This window comes from Dasypus novemcinctus, chromosome 2, assembly GCF_030445035.2.
Source record: "Dasypus novemcinctus isolate mDasNov1 chromosome 2, mDasNov1.1.hap2, whole genome shotgun sequence".
NCBI classification, from domain to species: domain Eukaryota; kingdom Metazoa; phylum Chordata; class Mammalia; order Cingulata; family Dasypodidae; genus Dasypus; species Dasypus novemcinctus.
Window position 1 is genome coordinate 113,713,054 of NC_080674.1, and position 21,109 is coordinate 113,734,162.

Below are 21,109 nucleotides of genomic sequence, written 5' to 3' on the forward strand. Positions count from 1 at the left end.
GATGGTGGCTTCTGGTCTCTTTCTGACATGGAGGGGCCCACACTTTAGCTGTTCTGAGGATTATATTTTAGTCTGCTGAATTTACTCATCAGTAGCTGAAGTTGGTGCCCAACCATCTCTTCTACCCCTGTGTTTAGGAAGTGGAGCTTTCATTACCAGCTCTGGAACAGCTCCTGAGGCGGCTTGTGCCTCCAGTGGAGAATGGGCACTGGCCTCCGTGGTTTGGAGTACTCTACTTAAGAGTCTTCTCTGCAGATGGGCAGTCTCCTTCTTCCACTCGTTCAAGGACATTGCAGGATGCTCTTCTGGCCTCCTGGAGCCCCCATAGAGGTGCTTCAATTAGCTCTAGAGAGCTCTGGGTGTTTACTAAATGCCCTGTAGCAGGAGGTGACTCTAGGATCGCCTTACTCAGCTGCCATCTTGTTCGTTCTTGGTCATGTGTTTTTTTCCTTCAATTTGTTAATGTGTATTACATATTTTGATTTTCTTTTGTTGAACCACCCTTGTATATCAGGAATGAATCACACTTGGTTTGGTGTATAATTTTTTTTGATATATTGTTGTATTTTATTTGCAAGTATTCTTTTTGAGAATTTTTGTATCAATGTTCCTTAAAGAGATTGGTCTGTAATTTTCTTTTCTTGTAATGTCTTTATCTGGCTGTGGTATTAGTGTGATGCTGGTTCATAAAATGTGTTGGGTAATTTTTCCCTCCTCTTCAATTTTTTGGAAGAGTTTAAGCAGAATTGGTATTAATTTTTTCAAAATAGTTTTTAAAATTCACCTGTGAAGCTCTCTGATGCTGAATTTTTCTTTCTTGGGAGATTTTTATGACTGATACAATTTCTTTAAATGTGTTTGGTTTGTTAAGTGCTTCTATTTCTTGTAGCATCCATGTAGTTTGCTTGTGCATTTCTAAGAATTTGTTCACTTTATCTAGGTTGTCTAGTTTGTTGGGATACATTTTCTCATAATACACTTTTATAGTCCTTTTTATTTCTCTGGGGTCAGTTGTAACTTTCCTCCTTTCATTTCTGATTGTATTTGCTTGCATTTTCTCTTTTTTTCCTTTGTTAGTCTAGCTAGGACTTTGTCAATTTTATTAATCTTCTCAAAGAATCAGTTTTTGGTTTTGTTGGTTTTATATATATATATATATATAACAAATATATATATATATTTGTTCTAAATACCATTTATTTCTCCTCTAATTTTTATTAATTTTTCCTTCTTCATGCTTTGGGAATTGTTTGCTGTTCTTTTTCTGGTTTCTTCAGTTCAGTTAGATCTTTGATATTTTAGTTTTTTATTTAACATATGCTTTTAGGGTATAAATTTCCCTCTCAGGACTGCCTTCGTTGTATTCCATAAATATTGGAAAGTTGTATTCATTTTCATTTGTCTCAATATGTTTACTAATTTCATTTCCAATTTCTTCTTTGACCCACTGATTGTTTAGGAGTGTGTTTTTCAGCATCCAAATTTTTGTGAATTTATCTCTTTTCTGTCTATTACTATTTTCCAGTTTCATTCTATTATGATCTGAGAAGGTGCTTTTATAATTTCAGTCTTTTCATATTTATTGAAATCTGCCTTGTAAACTAACATGTGGTCTATCCTTGAGAAAGATCCATGAGCAATTGAAAAGAATGTATATTCTGCTGAGTTTGGCTGCACTATCCTGTATATATCTGTTAGGTCTAGCTTGTTTATCATATTTTTTAAGTTCTCTATATCCTTGTTGATCTTCTATTTAGTTATTGTATCTAATGATGTGGTTGGTGAGCTAAAGTCTTTGTTATTGTAGAGATGTTGATGTCTCCCTTCATTTTTGCCAGTTTGCTTCATATGTTTTGGCACACCCTTGTTAGATGTATAGATATTTATGACCATTACTTCTTCCTGGTGGGGTTGTCCCTTTTATTAATATAATGGTATTCTGTATCTCTTATATCTTTTTTGCAAAAGTCTTTTTTTTTTTGGTCTGATGTTGTTATAGCTACCCCTGCTGTTTTTTGGTTACTGTTTTCATGGAGTATCTTTTTCCAACCTTTCACTTTCAGCCAGTTTTATCCCTGGGTCTAGGGTGAGTCTCTTGTAGGCAGCCTATGAATGGCTCATGCTTTTTAATTTTTTTCTTCCCCGTTGTTAGCCTATATATTTTGATTGTGTTTTAATCCATTCACATTCAGTGATATTACTGTAAATTCATTATTTACTTCTAGCATTTAATTTTTTGGTTTCATATGTCATATATTTTATCTATCTTTTTATTCTTTTGTTTGTCCTTTCTATTATTCTTTCTTCTATACTCTTTTCTATGCCTCTTTCTCCTGTTTCTTTCTTCTAAGCTGTAAGTCTTCCTTTAATATTTCCTGCAAAGGTAGATTCTTTTTTAATGAACTCTTAGTTTCTGTTTGTTTGTGAATATTTTAAATTTACCTTCATAGTTGAAGGACAGTTTTACTGGATAAAGAATTCTCAGCTGAAAGTTTTTCTCTTTCAGTATGCTAATTGAATTATACCATTGTCTCCTCACCTCCTTGATTTTTCATGAGAAATCTGCACTAAGTCTTCCTGTTTGTCCCTTGCATGTAATGGTTTGCTTCCACTTGCTGCTCTCAGAATTTTCTCTTTATCTTTGACCTTTGACATTCTGAATAGTATGTGTCTTGGTGCAGGTCTCTTTGTATTTATTGTTATTGAAGTATGCTGTTCTTCTTGGACCGGTCATTTCTTTCATGAGAGTTGGGAAATTTTTGGTCACTCTTTCCTCAAATACTCTTTTCCCTTCCCTCCTGGAACTCCCACAACTCTATGTTGTTGCGCATCCCTGAGCCAGTGCTCAATTTTTTCCACTCTTATTTCCCTCTGCTCTTTTCTCACTTCAATTTTAGTTGTTCTTCCTTCTGTAATACTTACTTTTTCTTCTAAAACTTCGAGTCTTCTGTTTTATGCCTCTAATGCGTTTTTGATCTCATCTAGTGTGTCTTTCATTCCCATGAACTCTGCTACTTTTCTATTCAGGTTTTCAAATTCTTTTTTGTGCTCCCTCAATGTCTTCTTGATGTCCTTTATCTCTTTAGCAATATTTGTTTTTCACATCATTTATTTGAGTTTGGAAATTTGTGTGTATCTTGTTGATTAGTTGTCTGAAATTCTCTGTCCCCTCTGGGACTTTAGTATATTCCTTTTCTTGGGCTATTTCTTCCATTTTCTTAGTATGGCCTATAGTTTTTTTGCTGTTGACTAGACATCTGACAAAGATGGTGACATCTGACTCAGATGCTCAATTTCTCTCTCTTAGTGGTAGGAGGCTGTGTGTTACTGTTTTTGTTTGATTCTTGGTTCATCCTGTTCTGGGTCTTTAGGGGATTGTCCCTGTTAGTTGTTTAAATCTTGTTTCTGGACCCATTGATGTGTTGTAGACTCTCTTCATAGAGCCTTGGGGAGGGAGGCTGTAAGGTCAGGAAAAGCCTCTCTTATTTACTTTTAATTTCCTAACATGCACTTCCTTAGTCTGCTAGCAGATGATTCTTTTTGGCAGCCTTCTCAGTGCAAAGCCTGGTCAGAGTGTGTTTCCTGCAACATGAACAGAATGAATGTGATAGAGGACCCTGCCTGGAGGTTAAGAGACTTGTAATTAAAACTTTCCTAGAGACATTTCTGTAGCCTTAGTTGGTCGCCCCCTCCCTTTTCCTGGGTAGGATATAATTCCACTCTCCTCTGTGTCCTCAAAAACAGACCTGGTCAATAGAGAAGGATATCGAGAGGGTCGGATCTCTTTAGTCCCTTGCTGACTCCCAAGGCAAACAGTGGTGCAGCTCCTCCTGGCCTGGAAGGACTTGCGGGACACAGCAGACCTAATTTGTGGATCAAAAGCTGGTCAGGCTTAAGCTGTGTCCCTCTCTCTCCACTTTCCTGGAGAGGTGGGTCCCGGGGCCTTCCTTTGTCTGTAGCAGCTAGCCCCGTGCCTGACAATTCAAAAGTGTCTATAGGTGGGGGAAGATGCCAACAGGTGCGGCGTTTAAATCATTGATTTGCCTTCATGATTCTTTACCTTTGGACTTCTTTTTTCTCAGTGGTATCCACCCTTCTCCGGGTAACCTAATCCCTAGAAGATTTTTTCTTAGGTCGTTTCTGCCTATAGCCAAGTAATAAGCTTTGAAGTCAGAAAGTGTGAATTCTCTAACTTTGTTCTTTTTAAAGACATGTTTGGCTGTTCTGGGCCCCTTACCCTTCCAGATAAATTTGATAACTGACTTTTCATTTCTATAAAAAAGGCTGTTGGTATTTTTATTGGGATTGCATTGAATGTGTAAATCAGTTTGGGTAGAATTGACATCTTAATGATATTTAGTCTTCCAATGCATGGACATAGAATGTCCTTCCATTTGTTTAAGTCTTCTTCAGTTTCTTTTTGCAGTGTTTTGTAGTTTTCTGAATATAGGTCCTTGATGGTCTTGGTTTAGTTTATTCCTGAATAATTGATTCTTTTAGTTGCTATTAGAAATGGAGAGACATCTATTTCCCCCTTTAGTTTTCCTAGTGTATTCCTCATGTATCTTGGGACACTCAGGTTAAGTGCATAAAAATTTACCTTTTTTATTAATATATGATGCCTTGCTGCATCTCTTATTACAGTTTTGTATTTAAAATCTATTTTGTCTGATACTAATATTGCTACTCCTGCACATTTTTGGTTACTATTTGCATGGAATAAATTCTTCCAACCTTTCGCTTTTAACATGGTTGTGTCCTTACATCTGGGGTGAGTTCTTATATATAGCATATAGAAAGCTCATATTTTTTTAATCCTTTCTATCAGTCTATGTGTTTTGATTGGGAAGTTCAAGTCATTAACATTCAATGTTATAACTGTAAAGGCATTACTTACTTCATCCGTTTTGTCCTTTGGATTTCTGTTGTCATATCTTGCTGTTATCTGTCTTTTTATCCATTAATTCACCCTTCTTCTTTTCAAAAGATTTATTTATTTATCTATCTATCTATCTATTTATCCTCCCCTCCCCCCATTGCTGCTCTCTGTGTCCATCTGCTGTGTGTTCCTCTGTGTCTGCTTGTCTTCTCTTAGGCAGCACTGGAAACCGACCCCAGGGCCCTCTGGAGTGGAAAAGAGGTGCTAACTCTCCTGTACCACCTCAGCTCCCTGATCTGCTGCATCTCTCATTGTCTCTCCTCTTTGTCTCTTTTTGTTGCTTCATCCTGCTGCACCAGCTCTCCACTTGGGCCAGCACTCCTGCATGGGCCAGTACTCCATATGAGCCAACTGGCTGCATGGGCCAGCACTTCAGACAGGCCAGCTTGCCTTTACCAGGAGGCCCTGGACGTCAAACCCTGGACCTCCTATATGGTAGACAGGAGCCCAACTGCTTGAGCCACATCCATTTCCCTCTAATGCATTATTAAGGCAGTTTTATTGAAGTATATTCACATACTATATAAACTATCCAAAGTGTAATATATTTTTTATCTCATCCATTTTGTCTTTCATTCCCATGAGCTCTGTTACATTTCTTTGCAGGCTTTCAAATTGTTCTTTCTCCTCACTCAATGTTTTCTTAATACCCTTTATCTCTTTAGTCATATTTTTCTTACAGTTCTTTGATTTGGTTTAGAATAATTGAGAGTTGTGTGATTATTATTAAGTGTCTTAAATCCTGTATCTCTTCAGGATATTTGGTTTGTTTCTTTGGCAAGGCCATCACTTCCTGTTTCCTAGTATGCCTTGTAAATTTTTGTTGATATCTAGGAATCTGAATATGTTGGTGAATTTACTCTGATGACTAATATCTCCCTCTTGCCCTTTTTTTTCACCGCTGTCTTTGATATTTTGTTCAGCTTATTCTAAGTCTTTAAAACTGTCCAGTTTAAGTTATCACCATCAGGCTGGTGACGTACTTTTTCCCAGGAGATCAGGTCAAGTGAGCCTTTAAAGTGATTTTTCTCCATGCAGTTTCTAGGCCTGCCAGCAGATGGCACTCATTGGCATGCCTTCCCACCAATGTGTTTATTTCAATCTCTGCTTTTCTGTGTTTTGGTAAGGCCAGAGCCCAGATTCACAGTGGGCTCTGCTGGCTGAATTCACTGAGGAGAACCCCTGGATTCCCCTTCCCCTTTCCTGTACAGCAGCTGACAGAGAAGAAGCTGTCTCTTCCCTCTCAGTTGGCTGCAATGAGCCAGAGATTTTATCCCAGCTTAATATCTTGGGTGTGGGGGTTGGGAGTACTTCCTGGACCCCGTGGGGTTTTGGCAACGCACATTTGTTATTTCGCGTTCTTATCCTCTCTGTCCCTTGCTCTCCTGAGAATTTTGTAGCACTGCCTTATTCTGCTGACCCCCAAAGCAGGTTGTTCAGACAGTTTTTGACCCTTTCTCAGTTGTTTTTGTGAGAGATGATCCCTGCTTGCCTACTACAATCCCATCTTTCCAGTACTCCTCTAACTGATACATTTTAACATCTGGATTAATTTTTAAAAATGGTGAATGATACTATTAAATGCTAACTTTAAATGCTAAATTTTTGTGTACCTATGTATTTTGGACAGAAAAACTAAATCAAATTATTTAAGATACGTGTTTTTGCTAAAATTCAACACTAGTGCTTAGAGATAGTTTCTTTAAAAATTATGAAAATTTCATATTCATCTTATAGCTTTTAACTGGCCAATGCAATAGAAAAATATGTGTAAGAAATGTTTATAATTGCTATGAATTTTACCAGAAAAATATCACTGTTTTTTCTAATTTTTTTCCTTCAATATTTGTTCAAGTTCTGTGATGTCATCTCCTTAAGTGAGAAGCCCCTGGCAGAACAAGACTGGTATCATGGTGCAATTCCCAGAATAGAAGCACAAGATCTGTTAAAACAACAAGGAGACTTCTTGGTGCGAGAGAGTCATGGGAAACCTGGTGAATATGTCCTTTCTGTATATTCTGATGGACAAAGGAGACACTTTATCATACAATTTGCTGATGTACGTTTCCAATATAGTTTTATATGTACATTTTAATGCAATTCATTGTGGTATAATTGCAATAGAGTGATGAATATATAGTCATAACTACCTGCAACATTTTCAAGTTTAGCAATTAATTTTTTTCTGAATCCTTTATAGCACTCCCAAGTATCATTGATATGTTTTATCTTATTATGGAAATATATACTTAAATAATTTAAATTAAAAAGTTTTAAAAATTAAGGTAATTATAATGCATGCATATTTAAACTACACAAGTTAAATTTGAACATTAAGAACATTTTAAGTTTAAAATAAAAAAAAATGTGAGATTACCATAAATTTTCTTCTTTTTTTCCCTAAAAAATTTTAAGTTTATGGATTTCATGCTTTTGAAACTGGCCCTAAAAATTGTCTTTGAAAGCAATGCTTTAGAAAATTTTAAAAAATACTTTCATTGAATAGTGATTGTGAAGTTCCTTAATGACTTAGACAATTTTAGTTGGATTGTTTTTATGATTCATTAAAGATTAAGTATACCCTTTATAGATAAGCTTTTCCTTTTGATATTTATAAACAATAAATAGAAATTGATGAAAAATTAGAAAATTATTTCCATATGACTTTTTCTAATGCTTATTTATTTATGGGAATTTAAGTATTGCTTAAACTGCTTCATATGTTATGTGTTCTTTATTGAGCACTACATGAATAGAGTATAATCTCAAAATTCAACTTTTACTCATTGAGAAATTCTTTTTTTATATATATATATACTTTTAATTTTTTTTAAAAAAAAGTACTTAGTTTACATAAATGTTACATAAAAAATATAGGGGATTCCCATATGCCCACTCCCTACCCCTCCCACACTTTCCCACATTAACAACATCCTTCATTATTGTGGTACATTTGTTATAATTGATGAACACATATTACAGCACTGCCACTAAGTGTAGATTGTAGTTTACATTATAGTTAACACACTCTCCCACATGATTTTCTAAGTTTTGACAGATATATAATGGCATGTATCTGTCATTGCAGTGTCATTCAGGACAATTCCAATTCCTGAAAATGCCTCATTATTACACCGTTTTTTCCCTCTCCCTCCCCTCAGAACCTCTGGTGTCCACTGCCTCTTAATCACTGATAAAAGTTCTTCCACTGCTATAATAATAAATCTGTAGTGTAATAACATAAGTCTAACCTAGTCCATCTTTCATTCCTCAATCCTGAGAATTCTGGGATGGTGGTGCCCACTCCACTTCTAATCGAGAGGGGGCTTACATCCCATGGGGTAGATGGATGAGATTATCTTGCTTGCAGTTGCATACTGTCTCTGTTCTTTGGGATGGGAGTTGTCCATCATCATCTCCTTGTTTGTTGTCCTGGGTGATTCCAATAAGCTTGGTTGAGATTTAGGACCCAGCTACCACATGGACAGCCCATAGATTTAAGTCTCTCAGACATAAATCTATCAACTCTAGTACTAACTGTAGGTTCAAATAGAAGGGGTAGAAGAGCCATGTGTAAGGAAACCATAACTGAGTCAAACTCTGTAACACTGGGGAACATAAATTCCAAGGTAAAGGCAAATGGGAGGGCCCCAAACTCCTGAGCTGTATGCCCTGCCTATAGTGTCTGATTGTCTCCAGGGCGCTCAGGAGCCCCACTATTTGAGGCACTATTTACAGTGGCAGTCAATGAGATCCTGCTGAGACGTGCATGAATGTTACCTCGGGAATGATCTCCCGACTCACTTTGAAGTCTCTTAGCCATATGAATTCATTTTTCTTTACCTTTTCCTCCTTTTTAGTCAACATCTTTTTCCAGTTTCATTGCTAGTTGGTGCTTTGGTAGTAATCCCTCGGTGGCAGGGAAACCCATCCCCAGGAGTCATGTCCCTTGCTGGGAGAAAGCAATACTTTTGTATGCTAAGTTTGGATTCAAGAGATGCCACATTTGTGCAATAAAGAAGACCCTCAGGAGGTAACTGTTAGTCAACCTATAATTCAAGGCTAAATTTCAATTTTAAAAGTAAAGGTTCTTAAGTACAGTTATCAGTAGCAAGGGCCCATCAATGGTCTATCCTCTTTCACTAGTCACAGCCCCTATACTCAGGGGATTCTAATTTCCATTAGAGAATGTGGCAGAGCTCCCCAGGATTGGAATTCTGTGTTCTTTTGGTTATTGTATGGATTCTCCACCCACCATGCCAGTGCCCTGTGAACACTTGAACACATTCATATGCCTTATAGGTATGGCCCAGGTAAACCTCCTCCCATGCATCCCCTATCACTGACACCCCACACCAGTAATCCTCCCCTGCTACAGTTGTAACCCTTCTGTGACCTAAAAGTTCTTCAAAAATGAAGCCAACAAGATAACTGAATAGAATTGGGAGAATGAAATAATAATGATAGTTTTAGAAATAAGGAGTAAAATCCAAAAAGTTTTAAAAATTTAAATAAAAATTTTTTTTAACATTATGTCTTTCATCACTTGTAAGATGTTTGTACGTACAGTGATGTTTTCTTCCGTTTATTTCCCCAGTGTCTTATTTTTTTTCATTTTGTCTTCAGTTAGCTTTAGGGTATAGAAAAGTCACATACAGAATATAGGGGATTCCCACATACCCAACCTCCTCCCCCATTTCCCCTTTCCCCTGTGAATAACATTTTATATGTGGATGTACCTTTGTTACAACTTATGTGCAAATATTGAAGCATTGCTACTAACCATGGTCAATGATTTACATTATGGTTTACATTTTTGGACTATACACTTTTATAAATTTTGATAAAATTTAACATGACCTGTATCTATTGTTGCAGGATCATGTAGAACAATTCCAATGCCCTCAAAATGCCCCATGTTTCATCTATTCTGTTCCCCCTCCCTTTACCTCAGGACCCATGGCAACCACCAAACTTCACTCCTTGTAGAACAAGATTCATAGTGACTTGCAACAACACTAAGGGCTTGACATACTGGCCTGTCCTCCCCATTAGGCTTTGCCTATGCTCTTGAGAGACTACTGGCCCTCTATTTGAGAACATAGCAGGACTCCCTAGAATGGGAGTCAAGTACCTTCCCATTCATTATATGGGTCTGCACCCAATGATACAACACATGATGACAAGATGAACACTCACACATTCCCTAGAAGTCTGCCTCAGGTGTGCTCTGTCCTGCATGCTTCCCACATCCAACACCCTAAAGGAATAACCCTCCTCTGCCATATTTGCCAGAAGAACATTTCCAGCATTGTAGTTTCAACCACATTATCTGAAAATCCCAAGAGTTCACCTCTTCCCTTCCCTGACCCTCTCCCCAGTTCCATGGACATTCTGACCCAACCCACAACCCCTCCTCACAGACCAGCACCACTCAACTTAATAGCATCATTGCACTACTGTCATGCCCATCCACTGCACAACACCCTTCCACCTTGTCATAGATTTTGCCCATATGGTCATTGGCTCACAACGCTCTACTCCCTGTTTCCTGTAAACCTGTCTTCCAGACTCTAGCTCTATGAGTCTGCGCAATTTGCTTATTTCATATCAATGAGGTCATATAATATTTGTCCTTCAGTGCCTGGCTTGCTTCACTCAACATAAGGTCCTCAAGTTTCATCCATATTATCCTGTGTGTTAATACTGCATTCCTTCTTATAGGGGAATAATATTCCATTGTATATATATACCAGAATTTGCTTATTCATTCATCTGTTGATGGATATTTGGGCTGTTTCCAACTTTTGGCAATAATGAATAGTGCTGTTATGAACATTGGTGTGTATGTATCTGTTTGTGCCCCTGCTTTCAATTATTCTAGGTATATACACAGCAGTGGGCTTGCTGAATCATATGGCACTTGTATTGTAGCTTCCTGAGGAACCACCAAACTGTCCTGCACAATGGCTGCGTCATTCTACTTTCCTACCAGCATTAGATTATATTTTTTGGCATAAAGGAATTGATAGGTCTCTGTCATTTTTCTCTCTGCCATTTCATATGGCATGTTTTTCAAGATGTCTCTTCATAGGAATTCAGTTTATGGCCAGGGACTAGAGTGATGTCAACTAATCGCATTTATGGAAAGAGTAAACCATGATCATTAGATGAATTGAGTAACATCAGAGGGGTTTTAGTAACTTTGTAACTTATCTATATATTTTTTTAGGTGAAATTCATATAACAAAAATTAAGCTTTGTAAAGCACACAAATTCAGTGGCATTCAGTACATTCATGTGTAGTAGTATTTAAATGAAAATAGACATCATTTAGATATTTAGATAAGTTAAGGATAAGGCCGCTGAAGTATGTATTATAATTTTCAAGCTAATTAACTTTGCTTATTATTCAGACTGCAACTTGATTTGCCCACTTTAATACATCCAAACTCTTGTTTCTATTTGCATATCATTCTTTACTTCCTTCACACTTGTAATTTGCATTTGCCTTTAAGTTATGGATGTAACTAATTTTCCCCTATAACAATTTGTGACCATATTGGTATTATTTTTAAAGTGGTATGAGAATTGTAAGAGCGATCTTAGGTAAATTATAAACTAATTATAATTTTGGTGGATGTTTTCTTCTATTTTCTAAACTCTTAAAAATTCTATTTCTAAAATATATCATACATTAAATAAGACTGAAATATTTCCCTAATTACCACTTCTAATTTAAAAAGTAATTATAAGAATTTAAATTAGTATTCTTAGAACCAAAAAAGAAAAGAGTCATCTTGCAATTTATCACTTGTCTTTGATATTGCCATTGTGTTTTAAGTGGCTAAAATAGACATCTTACTGTATTCTAAGAATAAGACATTGGTAGAAGTTCGCATTTGAAAGTTTAATTCCACTTTCTTCTGTTGTTGAAATTTTGCAGTGATCTTTATGAAAGACGAGAGTGCTTCTCTTTCAGTAAAGTCCTCATATTTTTCCCTGCCTAATTTTTATTTTAATGAGATTTTACCATATAATGTTGAGCTCTTTGGGTATTTGAAAATAGAAGTTTAAAGTCATGTAGAATGGCTGGGAAATTTTTAATTCTTTTTCATTTTGTGTAGATGGCTTATCCGCGAGCTAAAATTATCCTGTTTTCTTCCTCATACTTGTTGCCTGGAAAGGGATAATAGAGTAATTTGTGAACGGATATTTAATGATTGCCCATTGTAGTTTCATTAAGTAGTTTATAGTCCAGAAGTAGAGTATAAAGTTTGTATATAAATGGAATGGCAGGTGTTTTAAGAGAGGAAGAGATAAATTAATATTGGGTTTTAGGAAGGGAAAAATAACAGATAGTGTATCAGTGACAATAGCATTGCACTTGTAATCCCAACACTGGAGTTTCAATCTCAGCTTTGCACTATATAAATCTGTAGTTTAAGTTATTTAACTAATTATTGAACCTCTCTTTCCTCATCTGTAATATGGAGGTATTAATATTATTAATATTATTTTCCAGGAAATACTATTTGAGAGAGTAGTTTGTAAGTTCCAGGGATATAATGTAATGGTGGAGTTTACAGTTTAGGGACAACCAATCATTCATAAATCCTACATACAGTATATAAAAATGGACCTAAGTAAAAGCTGGAAAGGAAAGATACACAGTTCCATGAGAATTTATATCAGGGAAATCAAAGGAAGTTAAGTTTGAGCTAATATTTGAAGAATGATTTTAAATTAACTAAGAAAAACCATACCAAAATGTGATTAATAATATTCTCCAAACTCCCCTGGAATCCTTGTTAGGTACTGGTTTAATTAGTTATTTATAATTATTTAGTGTCATTTTTATTTGAGAAAGCTATAGTTTGTTTTGTATTTTCAGTTTTAGGTGTTTTTTCCAAAAACAAATGTCTTAGCCTTTTGTTTTGTTCAGCTTATCCATCTCAATCTCTTTAAGAAATTTCTTTTTCCTTTTTCCATTTTTTCCTGTTTTTTTAAGACTGCTTATCTTGAACAATGAATAAAATTTTTTTTTTCAGGAAATCTACTCAAGGCGTATTATTTCAAATTGTACATTGATTGAATGCCATTCTCATTTTATGTGCTTATTCTCCTTCAACTTCTTTGCATAATACTAGTCCTCTCGATATATGTATAGCAACAAATCTAATTCTGTTTTCATGTTCCTTTCATCTGTATGCATGATTGGTTCTAGCACAGTGATAACTCAGAAATGTGTTCTAGATATAAATATATATTTTAAAAAGAAAAGTGATGCATGCTTTTTGTAAAAATTCAGAAATATGTATCATGGGATATATGTGCCATGATAACATCCCCTTATCAGTTCAGTGTATCTTCTTCCATTTTTATATAATATGTTGTAATTATGTGTCTCTATAAAATTTTTATTTTTCAAAAATTGAGTCATACCATATTTTCTGTTCATACTTCTTAATGATATATTACATGGCATTTAAAAAGTAATACAGAGAAGATTGATAAAGTAATCTTTTAGAAATTTATTTTTTATTGCTTTTCACTAGAATTCATGTGGGATTATTAGTAGCAATCTTTCTTAAGCTTAAGTTTCTCCTTTAAAAGTTAGTCTTGATTCTCTTTATCATGTTATTATTAAAGTCACTTGGAGTTATTTTAAAGATCCATCTGTAGCTGAGTTCAACCTCCGTTCATTTGAGCTTCAAGAATTAATAGAAATCTGTACAATGTCAGCCTGTAATATTGGGAATTTTGAGTGTATCAATAAAAAGATCTTTAACAGTCTTAGTAAATGTATCATTCTCGACCTCAGATGATCAGCATGTGTTTTTAGCATAACTTTTAGATCCATTACTTTATTTTCACCTATAAGAAAGTAAGTTAATCAGTTTTGCATTATGCTAGGATTCTGTGAACTTCACTGTTTTCAGAGTGATTGCTTTAAAAATACAGTTGCTATTCTTTATTTCAGCTAACAAAGCAAGTACTGCTGCTTGATTACTTTATTAATGGCAGAAAACCAGCTTTAAAATTAAAAAAAATCTGTATTTTTAGATTAAGAAAGCAAACTTAAAATTCTCTATTTTATTTAATATTTATCTAGTTACATAGGTATATTAGCTTTCACTTGACATGACAGTGGAGGCTGATTTGAACTGTCATTCTCTATGAACTTCATCTCATTACTGTTGACTAAACAATATACTTCAATGTCCTCAGTTTGTGTGAGTGTGAGAACCTCTTTGTATTCATTTCTAAGTTAAATTGTCCCACATCTCTTTAACTTGTTTGCTGTAATTTTGTATTCTTGTATTTCATTCATTCACACTAGTTTATTGATCCAAGCGATACATGCCAAGCACTGTTCTAGGCCATGAGGATTCTGTGATAAACTAAACAAATGTAATATATCACCTGATGGGCTTATGTTCTAGAGGGGAAGATAGACAATAAACAAGATATGTAAAATATATATGATGTTAGATTGTTAGAAGTTCTAAGGAGAAGCATTCAATAAGGAAAAGAAGATAAAAAATTTAGTTGAGGTGAAGAAATGGATATTGAAAATGGAAGGAAATAAGGATGCTACTGCCCATTTGGCTGACTGAAGACATATTTAAAGTAACAAATGCAAAGGCCCTGAGGACGGACTGTATATAGCATGTTTGTGGAAGAAGAAAGAGATGCATGTGGTTATAGGGGAGTGAACCAGAGTGGTGAAGAGTTAAGAAATAAGTTAGGTGATTTATGCAGATGGTATAGGGTTTATAGACCACATTATGGACTTGGGCTCTTATTCTGAAAGAAATGAGGATTTGAGCAGAGTAATGGCATGATTGTATTTCTGTTATAATGTGATCCCCTGGTTTGAAGAGTAGACTGAAGGAGAATTAAAGAAAGAAACAGTATGTTTGGTTGAAGTGTTGTTATTGTTATTGTTGTTCTTATTATATGTTTCACATCATTAGCCTTTTATATTTCTTCATTTCTTAATCAATTTCATGGAAGAATGCCTTCTAGGATAATTGAGTTATTTAGGATAACCATTATCCCCTGAGAAAATATAATTTATACTTGATAAGTTGAATCTTATTTTATACTATGGAAAAGGAACTTTGCTTTTCGTATCCTTTAACTGGGAAAATAACTTTCCAGTGCAAATAATACCCAAATTTACACAGTTTGGAAAGTTCTTATTTCTTAGCATAGGGTTTTCTTAAAAAGGAGCACACCTGTATCTGTTGTATTTTTGAGCAATCAGAGGGCAGCTTTTTTACATTGTACTAGCATACTTCTCGGATTAAAAATTCATAACTAATGGGGTATTATTTCTTTGCTAAATTTACGTCTGTCAGTTCATCATATGATAGCTTACTTGCATGCTTATTTGAAATAAGAAGAGGAAAAGATCTTGGAAGAGCTGGGAAAATGCTGCTTATTTGATCATCTGAATAACATAGTGCTAAGGTTTACACATGCGGATTTCTGCAGTGTTAAACCTGAGTGTTTTTGATAAATGAGTAATGAATGAATAATCCCAATATAGAAAAACCAATTAATATTATATTGATAACTAGGAAATAAAATGATCAGAGGTGTTATTAAAATACTGTTATATTGTATATACTTTCTCAAACTTTTGACATTGTTTTTGATATTGAAAGTTTCAACAGTTATCTCATGTATCAGTACATATATAAATATACTTCTTGGCTCTAAACTCATATGTACCCCATGATTTGCTACCTTTGGTTATTGTATTAACAAAATGCATTTCAGATTGATTTGTTAGATTTTGTTAAAAGGGGACTTAATTCGTTGATGAATGTAGTCTTTTTAATGTAGTTCTCTCACATTTATTCAACTTTATTGTCTCTCCAGAATCTGTATAGATTTGAAGGCACTGGATTTTCAAACATTCCTCAACTTATAGATCATCACTATACTACGAAACAGGTCATCACTAAGAAATCAGGTGTGGTTCTGCTGAATCCTATTGCTAAGGTAAGTTTATATTATCCCTAAAAAAAAAGCTTATGAATTAACATTTCCCGTAGTAAATACTCTTAGATAATTTGCCAGTTATTCAAAAATAAAAAAGTTTTGTGATTCCTAGTACTGCTTCAATTGAAACATAGAATTTCCTTGGTTTTATTAAGATGGGTCACCTTTTTTAAGTGTTTGTAGGATCTAGATAGGCTGTTTTTTTTTTTTCTTCCCAGCTTTTCTTGAAGGACCTGAGGCTTCTCTTCAGTAAGTTTCAACTTTGTAAAAGGTCTAGTTTGTAAAAGGTTCTAAGATATGGAAGTCAAAGAAAATGGTAATTATAAGTAAATTAGAATTTTAATTTTATATAATGGGTTTAAAATGTATTGTAAGAAATTGCAACTTTTTGAAACTATACTATTTCTCTCAAAGGCAGTAAATCATAACTTCCCTATGTAGAACCAGATTGTGTGTGAGATAGTTTTGTCATTTTTATCCCTAAGATCTATCACAGAACACATTGCTTTCATATGCTTTGAGAGATTTGTAAGGTAAGTAATGGTATGTGGAAGGCTTATGTTTTTAAGGTAAAACCTGCGAGACTTGGACCAAAGTGGGACAATGGAGCTGTCTTAGCTTCTGAGCATTATCAGTGTTTTACTGGTGTTGGGAATAAGATATTGGGTTGGAATCTGGAAGAGTCCTTTTTTTTGGTGGACATTTAATATTAAGAACAATATAGGAACAGGAAAGCCAAACAATTTGATAAGTTAATATTTGATGATTTGATTTTTATTTTTCTGCAGATGGCTCTTAATTGGAAGCAAGTGTTATTCCCCAGAATATTAGGGTATAATCCATATTCATCTAATTTAAAATTTTTAAATAATCATATATTTGTCTTTGTTAGTCTAGAAAATAATGTCTGTATTTGTACTTTTATTATATTTTCTAAGTCTTCAAATTGAAGGACTGAGCTTTATTTATTCTTCTTACAGAAGATTTTGACTCTGAGTTGTTAAATGTTCTAATTCTGTGGCTAAGGAATTGATCTTGTAAAATACTCTAAAGTTATGAAATTGGCTCATTCTTTATTCATATATTTCTATTACATTTTTCCACTCTACTTACCTAAAACCCCATAGAAATTCACCTGTAGTCTGTGACAGATTGTCACATTTTTTTCTCTAGCAAAAAAACAACAACAAAAAATCTACCAGTGTTAATAGTCTGATGATTTTTGTCTCATAATTTGTAACAAATGTTCCACCATGGTGTGGTGTGTTGATAGAGGGATGTTCTATGGGATTTCTGCACATGTGCATGATTATTTTTTAAGTTTACAACTTCTGTCATAAAAATATATTTAAAAAATAATGCGGTGGGTTGGGGGGGGAATATAACTAATGTATGATAAGGACTATAGTTAGTAGTAAGATTTTTCTTTTTACATCCCCACCCCCTTGTGGCTTTTTGCGTGCTGTCTGCTCTCTGTGTCCATTTGTTGCGTAGTCTTCTATGTCTGTATTTATTTTATTTCACCTCCCCCCTTGCCGCTTGCTTGCTGTCTGCTTTCTGTGTCCATTTGCTGCACACTCTTCTGTGTTTTTTTGCCTGTCTCCCTCTTTTGTTGTTGTTGTTGTTGTTGCGTCATCTTGCTGAATCAGCTCTCCATGCTTGCGGTCTGGGCGGTGCTCCATGGCATCTGTGGGTTGGGTGGTGCTCTGCGGTGGTTGTGGGCCGGGCAGCCCTCCGCAGTGTGTGGGTGAGCCTGCCTTCACAAGTAGGCCCTGGGACGTGAACCCCAGAGCCTCCCGTATGGTGGACGGGAGCCCAACTGATTGAGCCACAGCTGCTTCCCAGTGGTAAGATTTTGACAATATTCTTTCATAATTTGTAACAAATGTCTCAAAACAGTGCAAAGTATTGGTGGTAGGTTGATGTATGGGACCCCTGTATGATGTTATGCATTTTGCTTTGTAAGGTCACAACTTTTATTATACACTTATTGTTTCTGTATGTTTATGTATAAATGATATAGTAGTAGTAGTAGTAGTAGTAGTAGTAGTAGTAGTAGTAGTAGTAGTAGCAGCAGTAGCAGTAGTAATAATAATAGGCTGGGTTGGGGAGATATACACCAAATGTAAGATACTTTGTTTAGTAGTAATATTTTGAGGATTCTCTTTAATCTTTATTTAAAAATGTTTCACAATAAGGGAAGGTATTGGTGGTAGGGTGAGGTGTGAGAATGCTGTATGATGTTATATGTTTGTTTTGTAAGTTCACAACTATTACTATACACTTATTGTTTATGTGTGTTTATATATGAGTGATAGACCTCAATAAATTTTTAAAAATTACCAAAAAAAAACAAAACAAAAAACTTCCACTTTTCCTACCAATGTGATTGTTTAGCAGAGTTTTTTCTCTATAGTCAAGATGACCTATTTTCATGGCTTCATTTGCTATTTATATGTCAATGACTTGCAAATTTATATTTCTAGTTCAGATTTATATCTTTCCAAAAGCTCAAATTGCCTACTGCCTACTTTTTACCTCATACTAATTTTATCACCTTTAACTCCAAATTTGTTCTTATTTTTAGCATATGGTACCAGCAAGCACCCAGCTTTTCAAACCATAAACCTCTAGGGGTAATTTTTTTTTTTTTTTAAAGATTTATTTTTATTTATTTTAATTCCCCTCCCCTCCCCCGGTTGTCTGTTTTCTGTGTCTTTTTGCTGCGTCTTTTTTTTTTTTTTTTAAAGATTTATTTATTTATTTAAACCCCCCCCCTCCCCTGGTTGTCTGTTCTTGGTGTCTGTTTGCTGCGTCTTGTTTCTTGGTCCGCTTCTGTTGTCGTCAGCGGCACGGGAAGTGTGGGCGGCGCCATTCCTTGGCAGGCTGCTCCCTACTTTGCGCTGGGCGGCTCTCCTTATGGGTGCACTCCTTGCGCGTGGGGCTCCCCTACGCGGGGGACACCCCTGTGTGGCACGGCACTCCTTGTGCGCATCAGCACTGCGCATGGGCCAGCTCCACGCGGGTCAAGGAGGCCCGGGGCTTGAACCGCGGGCCTCCCATATGGTAGACGGACGCCCTAACCACTGGGCCAAAGTCCGTTTCCCATAGGGGTAATTTTTAACCTCTCCTTCTACTCCATTGCCTTCCCCTCCAGTACTGTAAGTGACAAGAGTTTTATATAATTAATTGCACATATGGATATATAAACTTCAATTCTAGTTTATTTTAGATTTAAATATTCACAAAATAAATAAAAATTTAAAATAAATTTAAAAAAGAACAAAGATATTCAGTACAATGAAGATACTTTTTACCCATAGTAGATTTCTTATCTTTATATCCTTGTCCATATTCATTTAGAAAACTAGACAGAGAAATTATTTAGCTTTTTCATGACTATGAAGCTAGTAGGTGCCCAAGTCACCCATCTCTAACCTTCTCTGCTTCCACTGATTTCCTTTATACTGCCTCCCAAGCCAGCATAAATACGTGGAAGATGTAAGAATTGTTGTAAACAGGTATCTTTGATCACCTAACATCTTCATCATTATCTTTATAATAGCCAACACATTGAACATGCTCATGGTCTGTTATTTGTTCAGTTTTCTGTGCAAACTCTTTAGAGAAGACTTTTCTGACTACCATGTGTAAAATAACACCTTATTCCTTTTTTTCCCTTCTTAATTTCTCTTTGCCACAGTTACATTTACCTGGTATTGTATTATATGATTTTTTTCTCTTTATTTTTTAAAGAAGCTTTAGATTACATAAATATTACATCGAAAATATAGGGGATTCCCATATATCCCACCCCCTCCCCTTCCCACACTTATGCTCATTCACAACATCTATCATTAGTGTGGTGCATTTGTTAAAATTGATGATCAAATATTGAAGTATTGCTCCTAACCATGGCTTATAGTTTGCATTATGGTTTACTCTTTGCACTGCACAAAAAAATATGGAACACTTCAGAAGTTTGCATGTCATCCTTGCTCAGGGGCCATGCAAATCTTCTCTGTATCATTCCAATTTTAGTATTTGTGCTGCTGAAGAAAGTACTATGGTGTTTTTTTAACTGTATCCCTCAAGTGAAATGTAAGTTCTTTAGGGGCCAGAATTTTATATTTAACAATCAGTGTAGCTGTATTCCCAGTGCCTGGAACAGTGCTGCCTGGTTAGAGTAGGGAGTCAGTAAGTATTTGTTGAAGGATTGAATTCATTGATCAATTGCTAAAAGCTGGTTTCTTGTTGAGTTTTTTAATATGCATTATCTCATTTAACCCTCACTTATTCCTATGAGAAAAGTATTGTTATTAACCCCATACATTATTATACATGAGGAACTGAGGCTTAAAATGTTAATTGACTTGTCCAAGATAACTAATAAGAGACAGAGCTAGTATTTGAGCCCATGTTCTTAACTTCTGTCTAGATCACAGAGTCTAGAATAAACTGCTTAAAGTGATTTAAAATATAGATAAGAAAGACATCTAGTTCAACTTGAACATTTAAATGGTACTCAAAGGTCATTTGCTTTATTTTTAATGTTTCTTCAGATTTAGCTGTTTCAAGAAAGAAATCTCTTTCTAAATGGAAATTAAAGCAAAAACAAGTTCATGATTAATGAATTAGGTAGAGAGCCATCATCTTGACCTTAAACAAATCACTTGCCTGCCAGGCTTCCTCCAATTTCCAATAACACATTCATCATTTTATTCTAAGATCTCAACGGAATCTTTTTTAACACCCATGTTTCTACCAAGTCTTTTCTAAGTACTCTAGGCTTTTTTCGATCAAGTGTCTCAAAATTCTTCCAGCCTCTATTTATTATCCAATTCTAAAGGCACTTCCATATATTTCAGTATTTGTAATAGCAGCACCACGTTTTCTTAGTACCCCAAACTGTCTTAGTTTCCTAGGGCTTCCATAAGAAAGTACCACATACTTGGTGGCTTAAACAGCATAAATTTGTTGTGTCACAGCTTGGCATGGCCAGAAGTCCAAATTCAAGGTGTCAAGATGGCCATTTCCCTGTGAGATCTGTAGTTTCTGAGGGGTCGCTTCACAGCAATCCATGGCATAACTTAATCTCTGCCTTTGTCACATGTCTGTCTTTTGTCTTTTGCCTTTGTCTTTTGTCTGTGTCTA

The 21,109-nt window shown here is 35.3% G+C and overlaps 1 protein-coding gene and 1 non-coding gene across 7 annotated transcripts in view; one reads left to right on the forward strand and one right to left on the reverse strand.

Annotated features, from left to right (window-relative positions):
* FER (FER tyrosine kinase) overlaps positions 1-21,109 on the forward strand; it is a 574,904-nt gene that overhangs the window by 263,945 nt on the left and 289,850 nt on the right. For all 6 annotated transcript variants that reach the window (XM_023586245.3, XM_004484087.4, XM_071209303.1 and 3 more), the window contains 2 exons: positions 6,795-6,998; positions 15,833-15,955. In XM_023586245.3, coding sequence (XP_023442013.1) covers positions 6,795-6,998; positions 15,833-15,955 — 327 coding nt within the window. The remainder of the gene's footprint in view (positions 1-6,794; positions 6,999-15,832; positions 15,956-21,109) is intronic.
* On the reverse strand, positions 19,914-20,020 carry LOC111762078 (U6 spliceosomal RNA). The gene has a single exon (XR_002795288.1). It is a non-coding gene; the product is annotated as a U6 spliceosomal RNA (small nuclear RNA).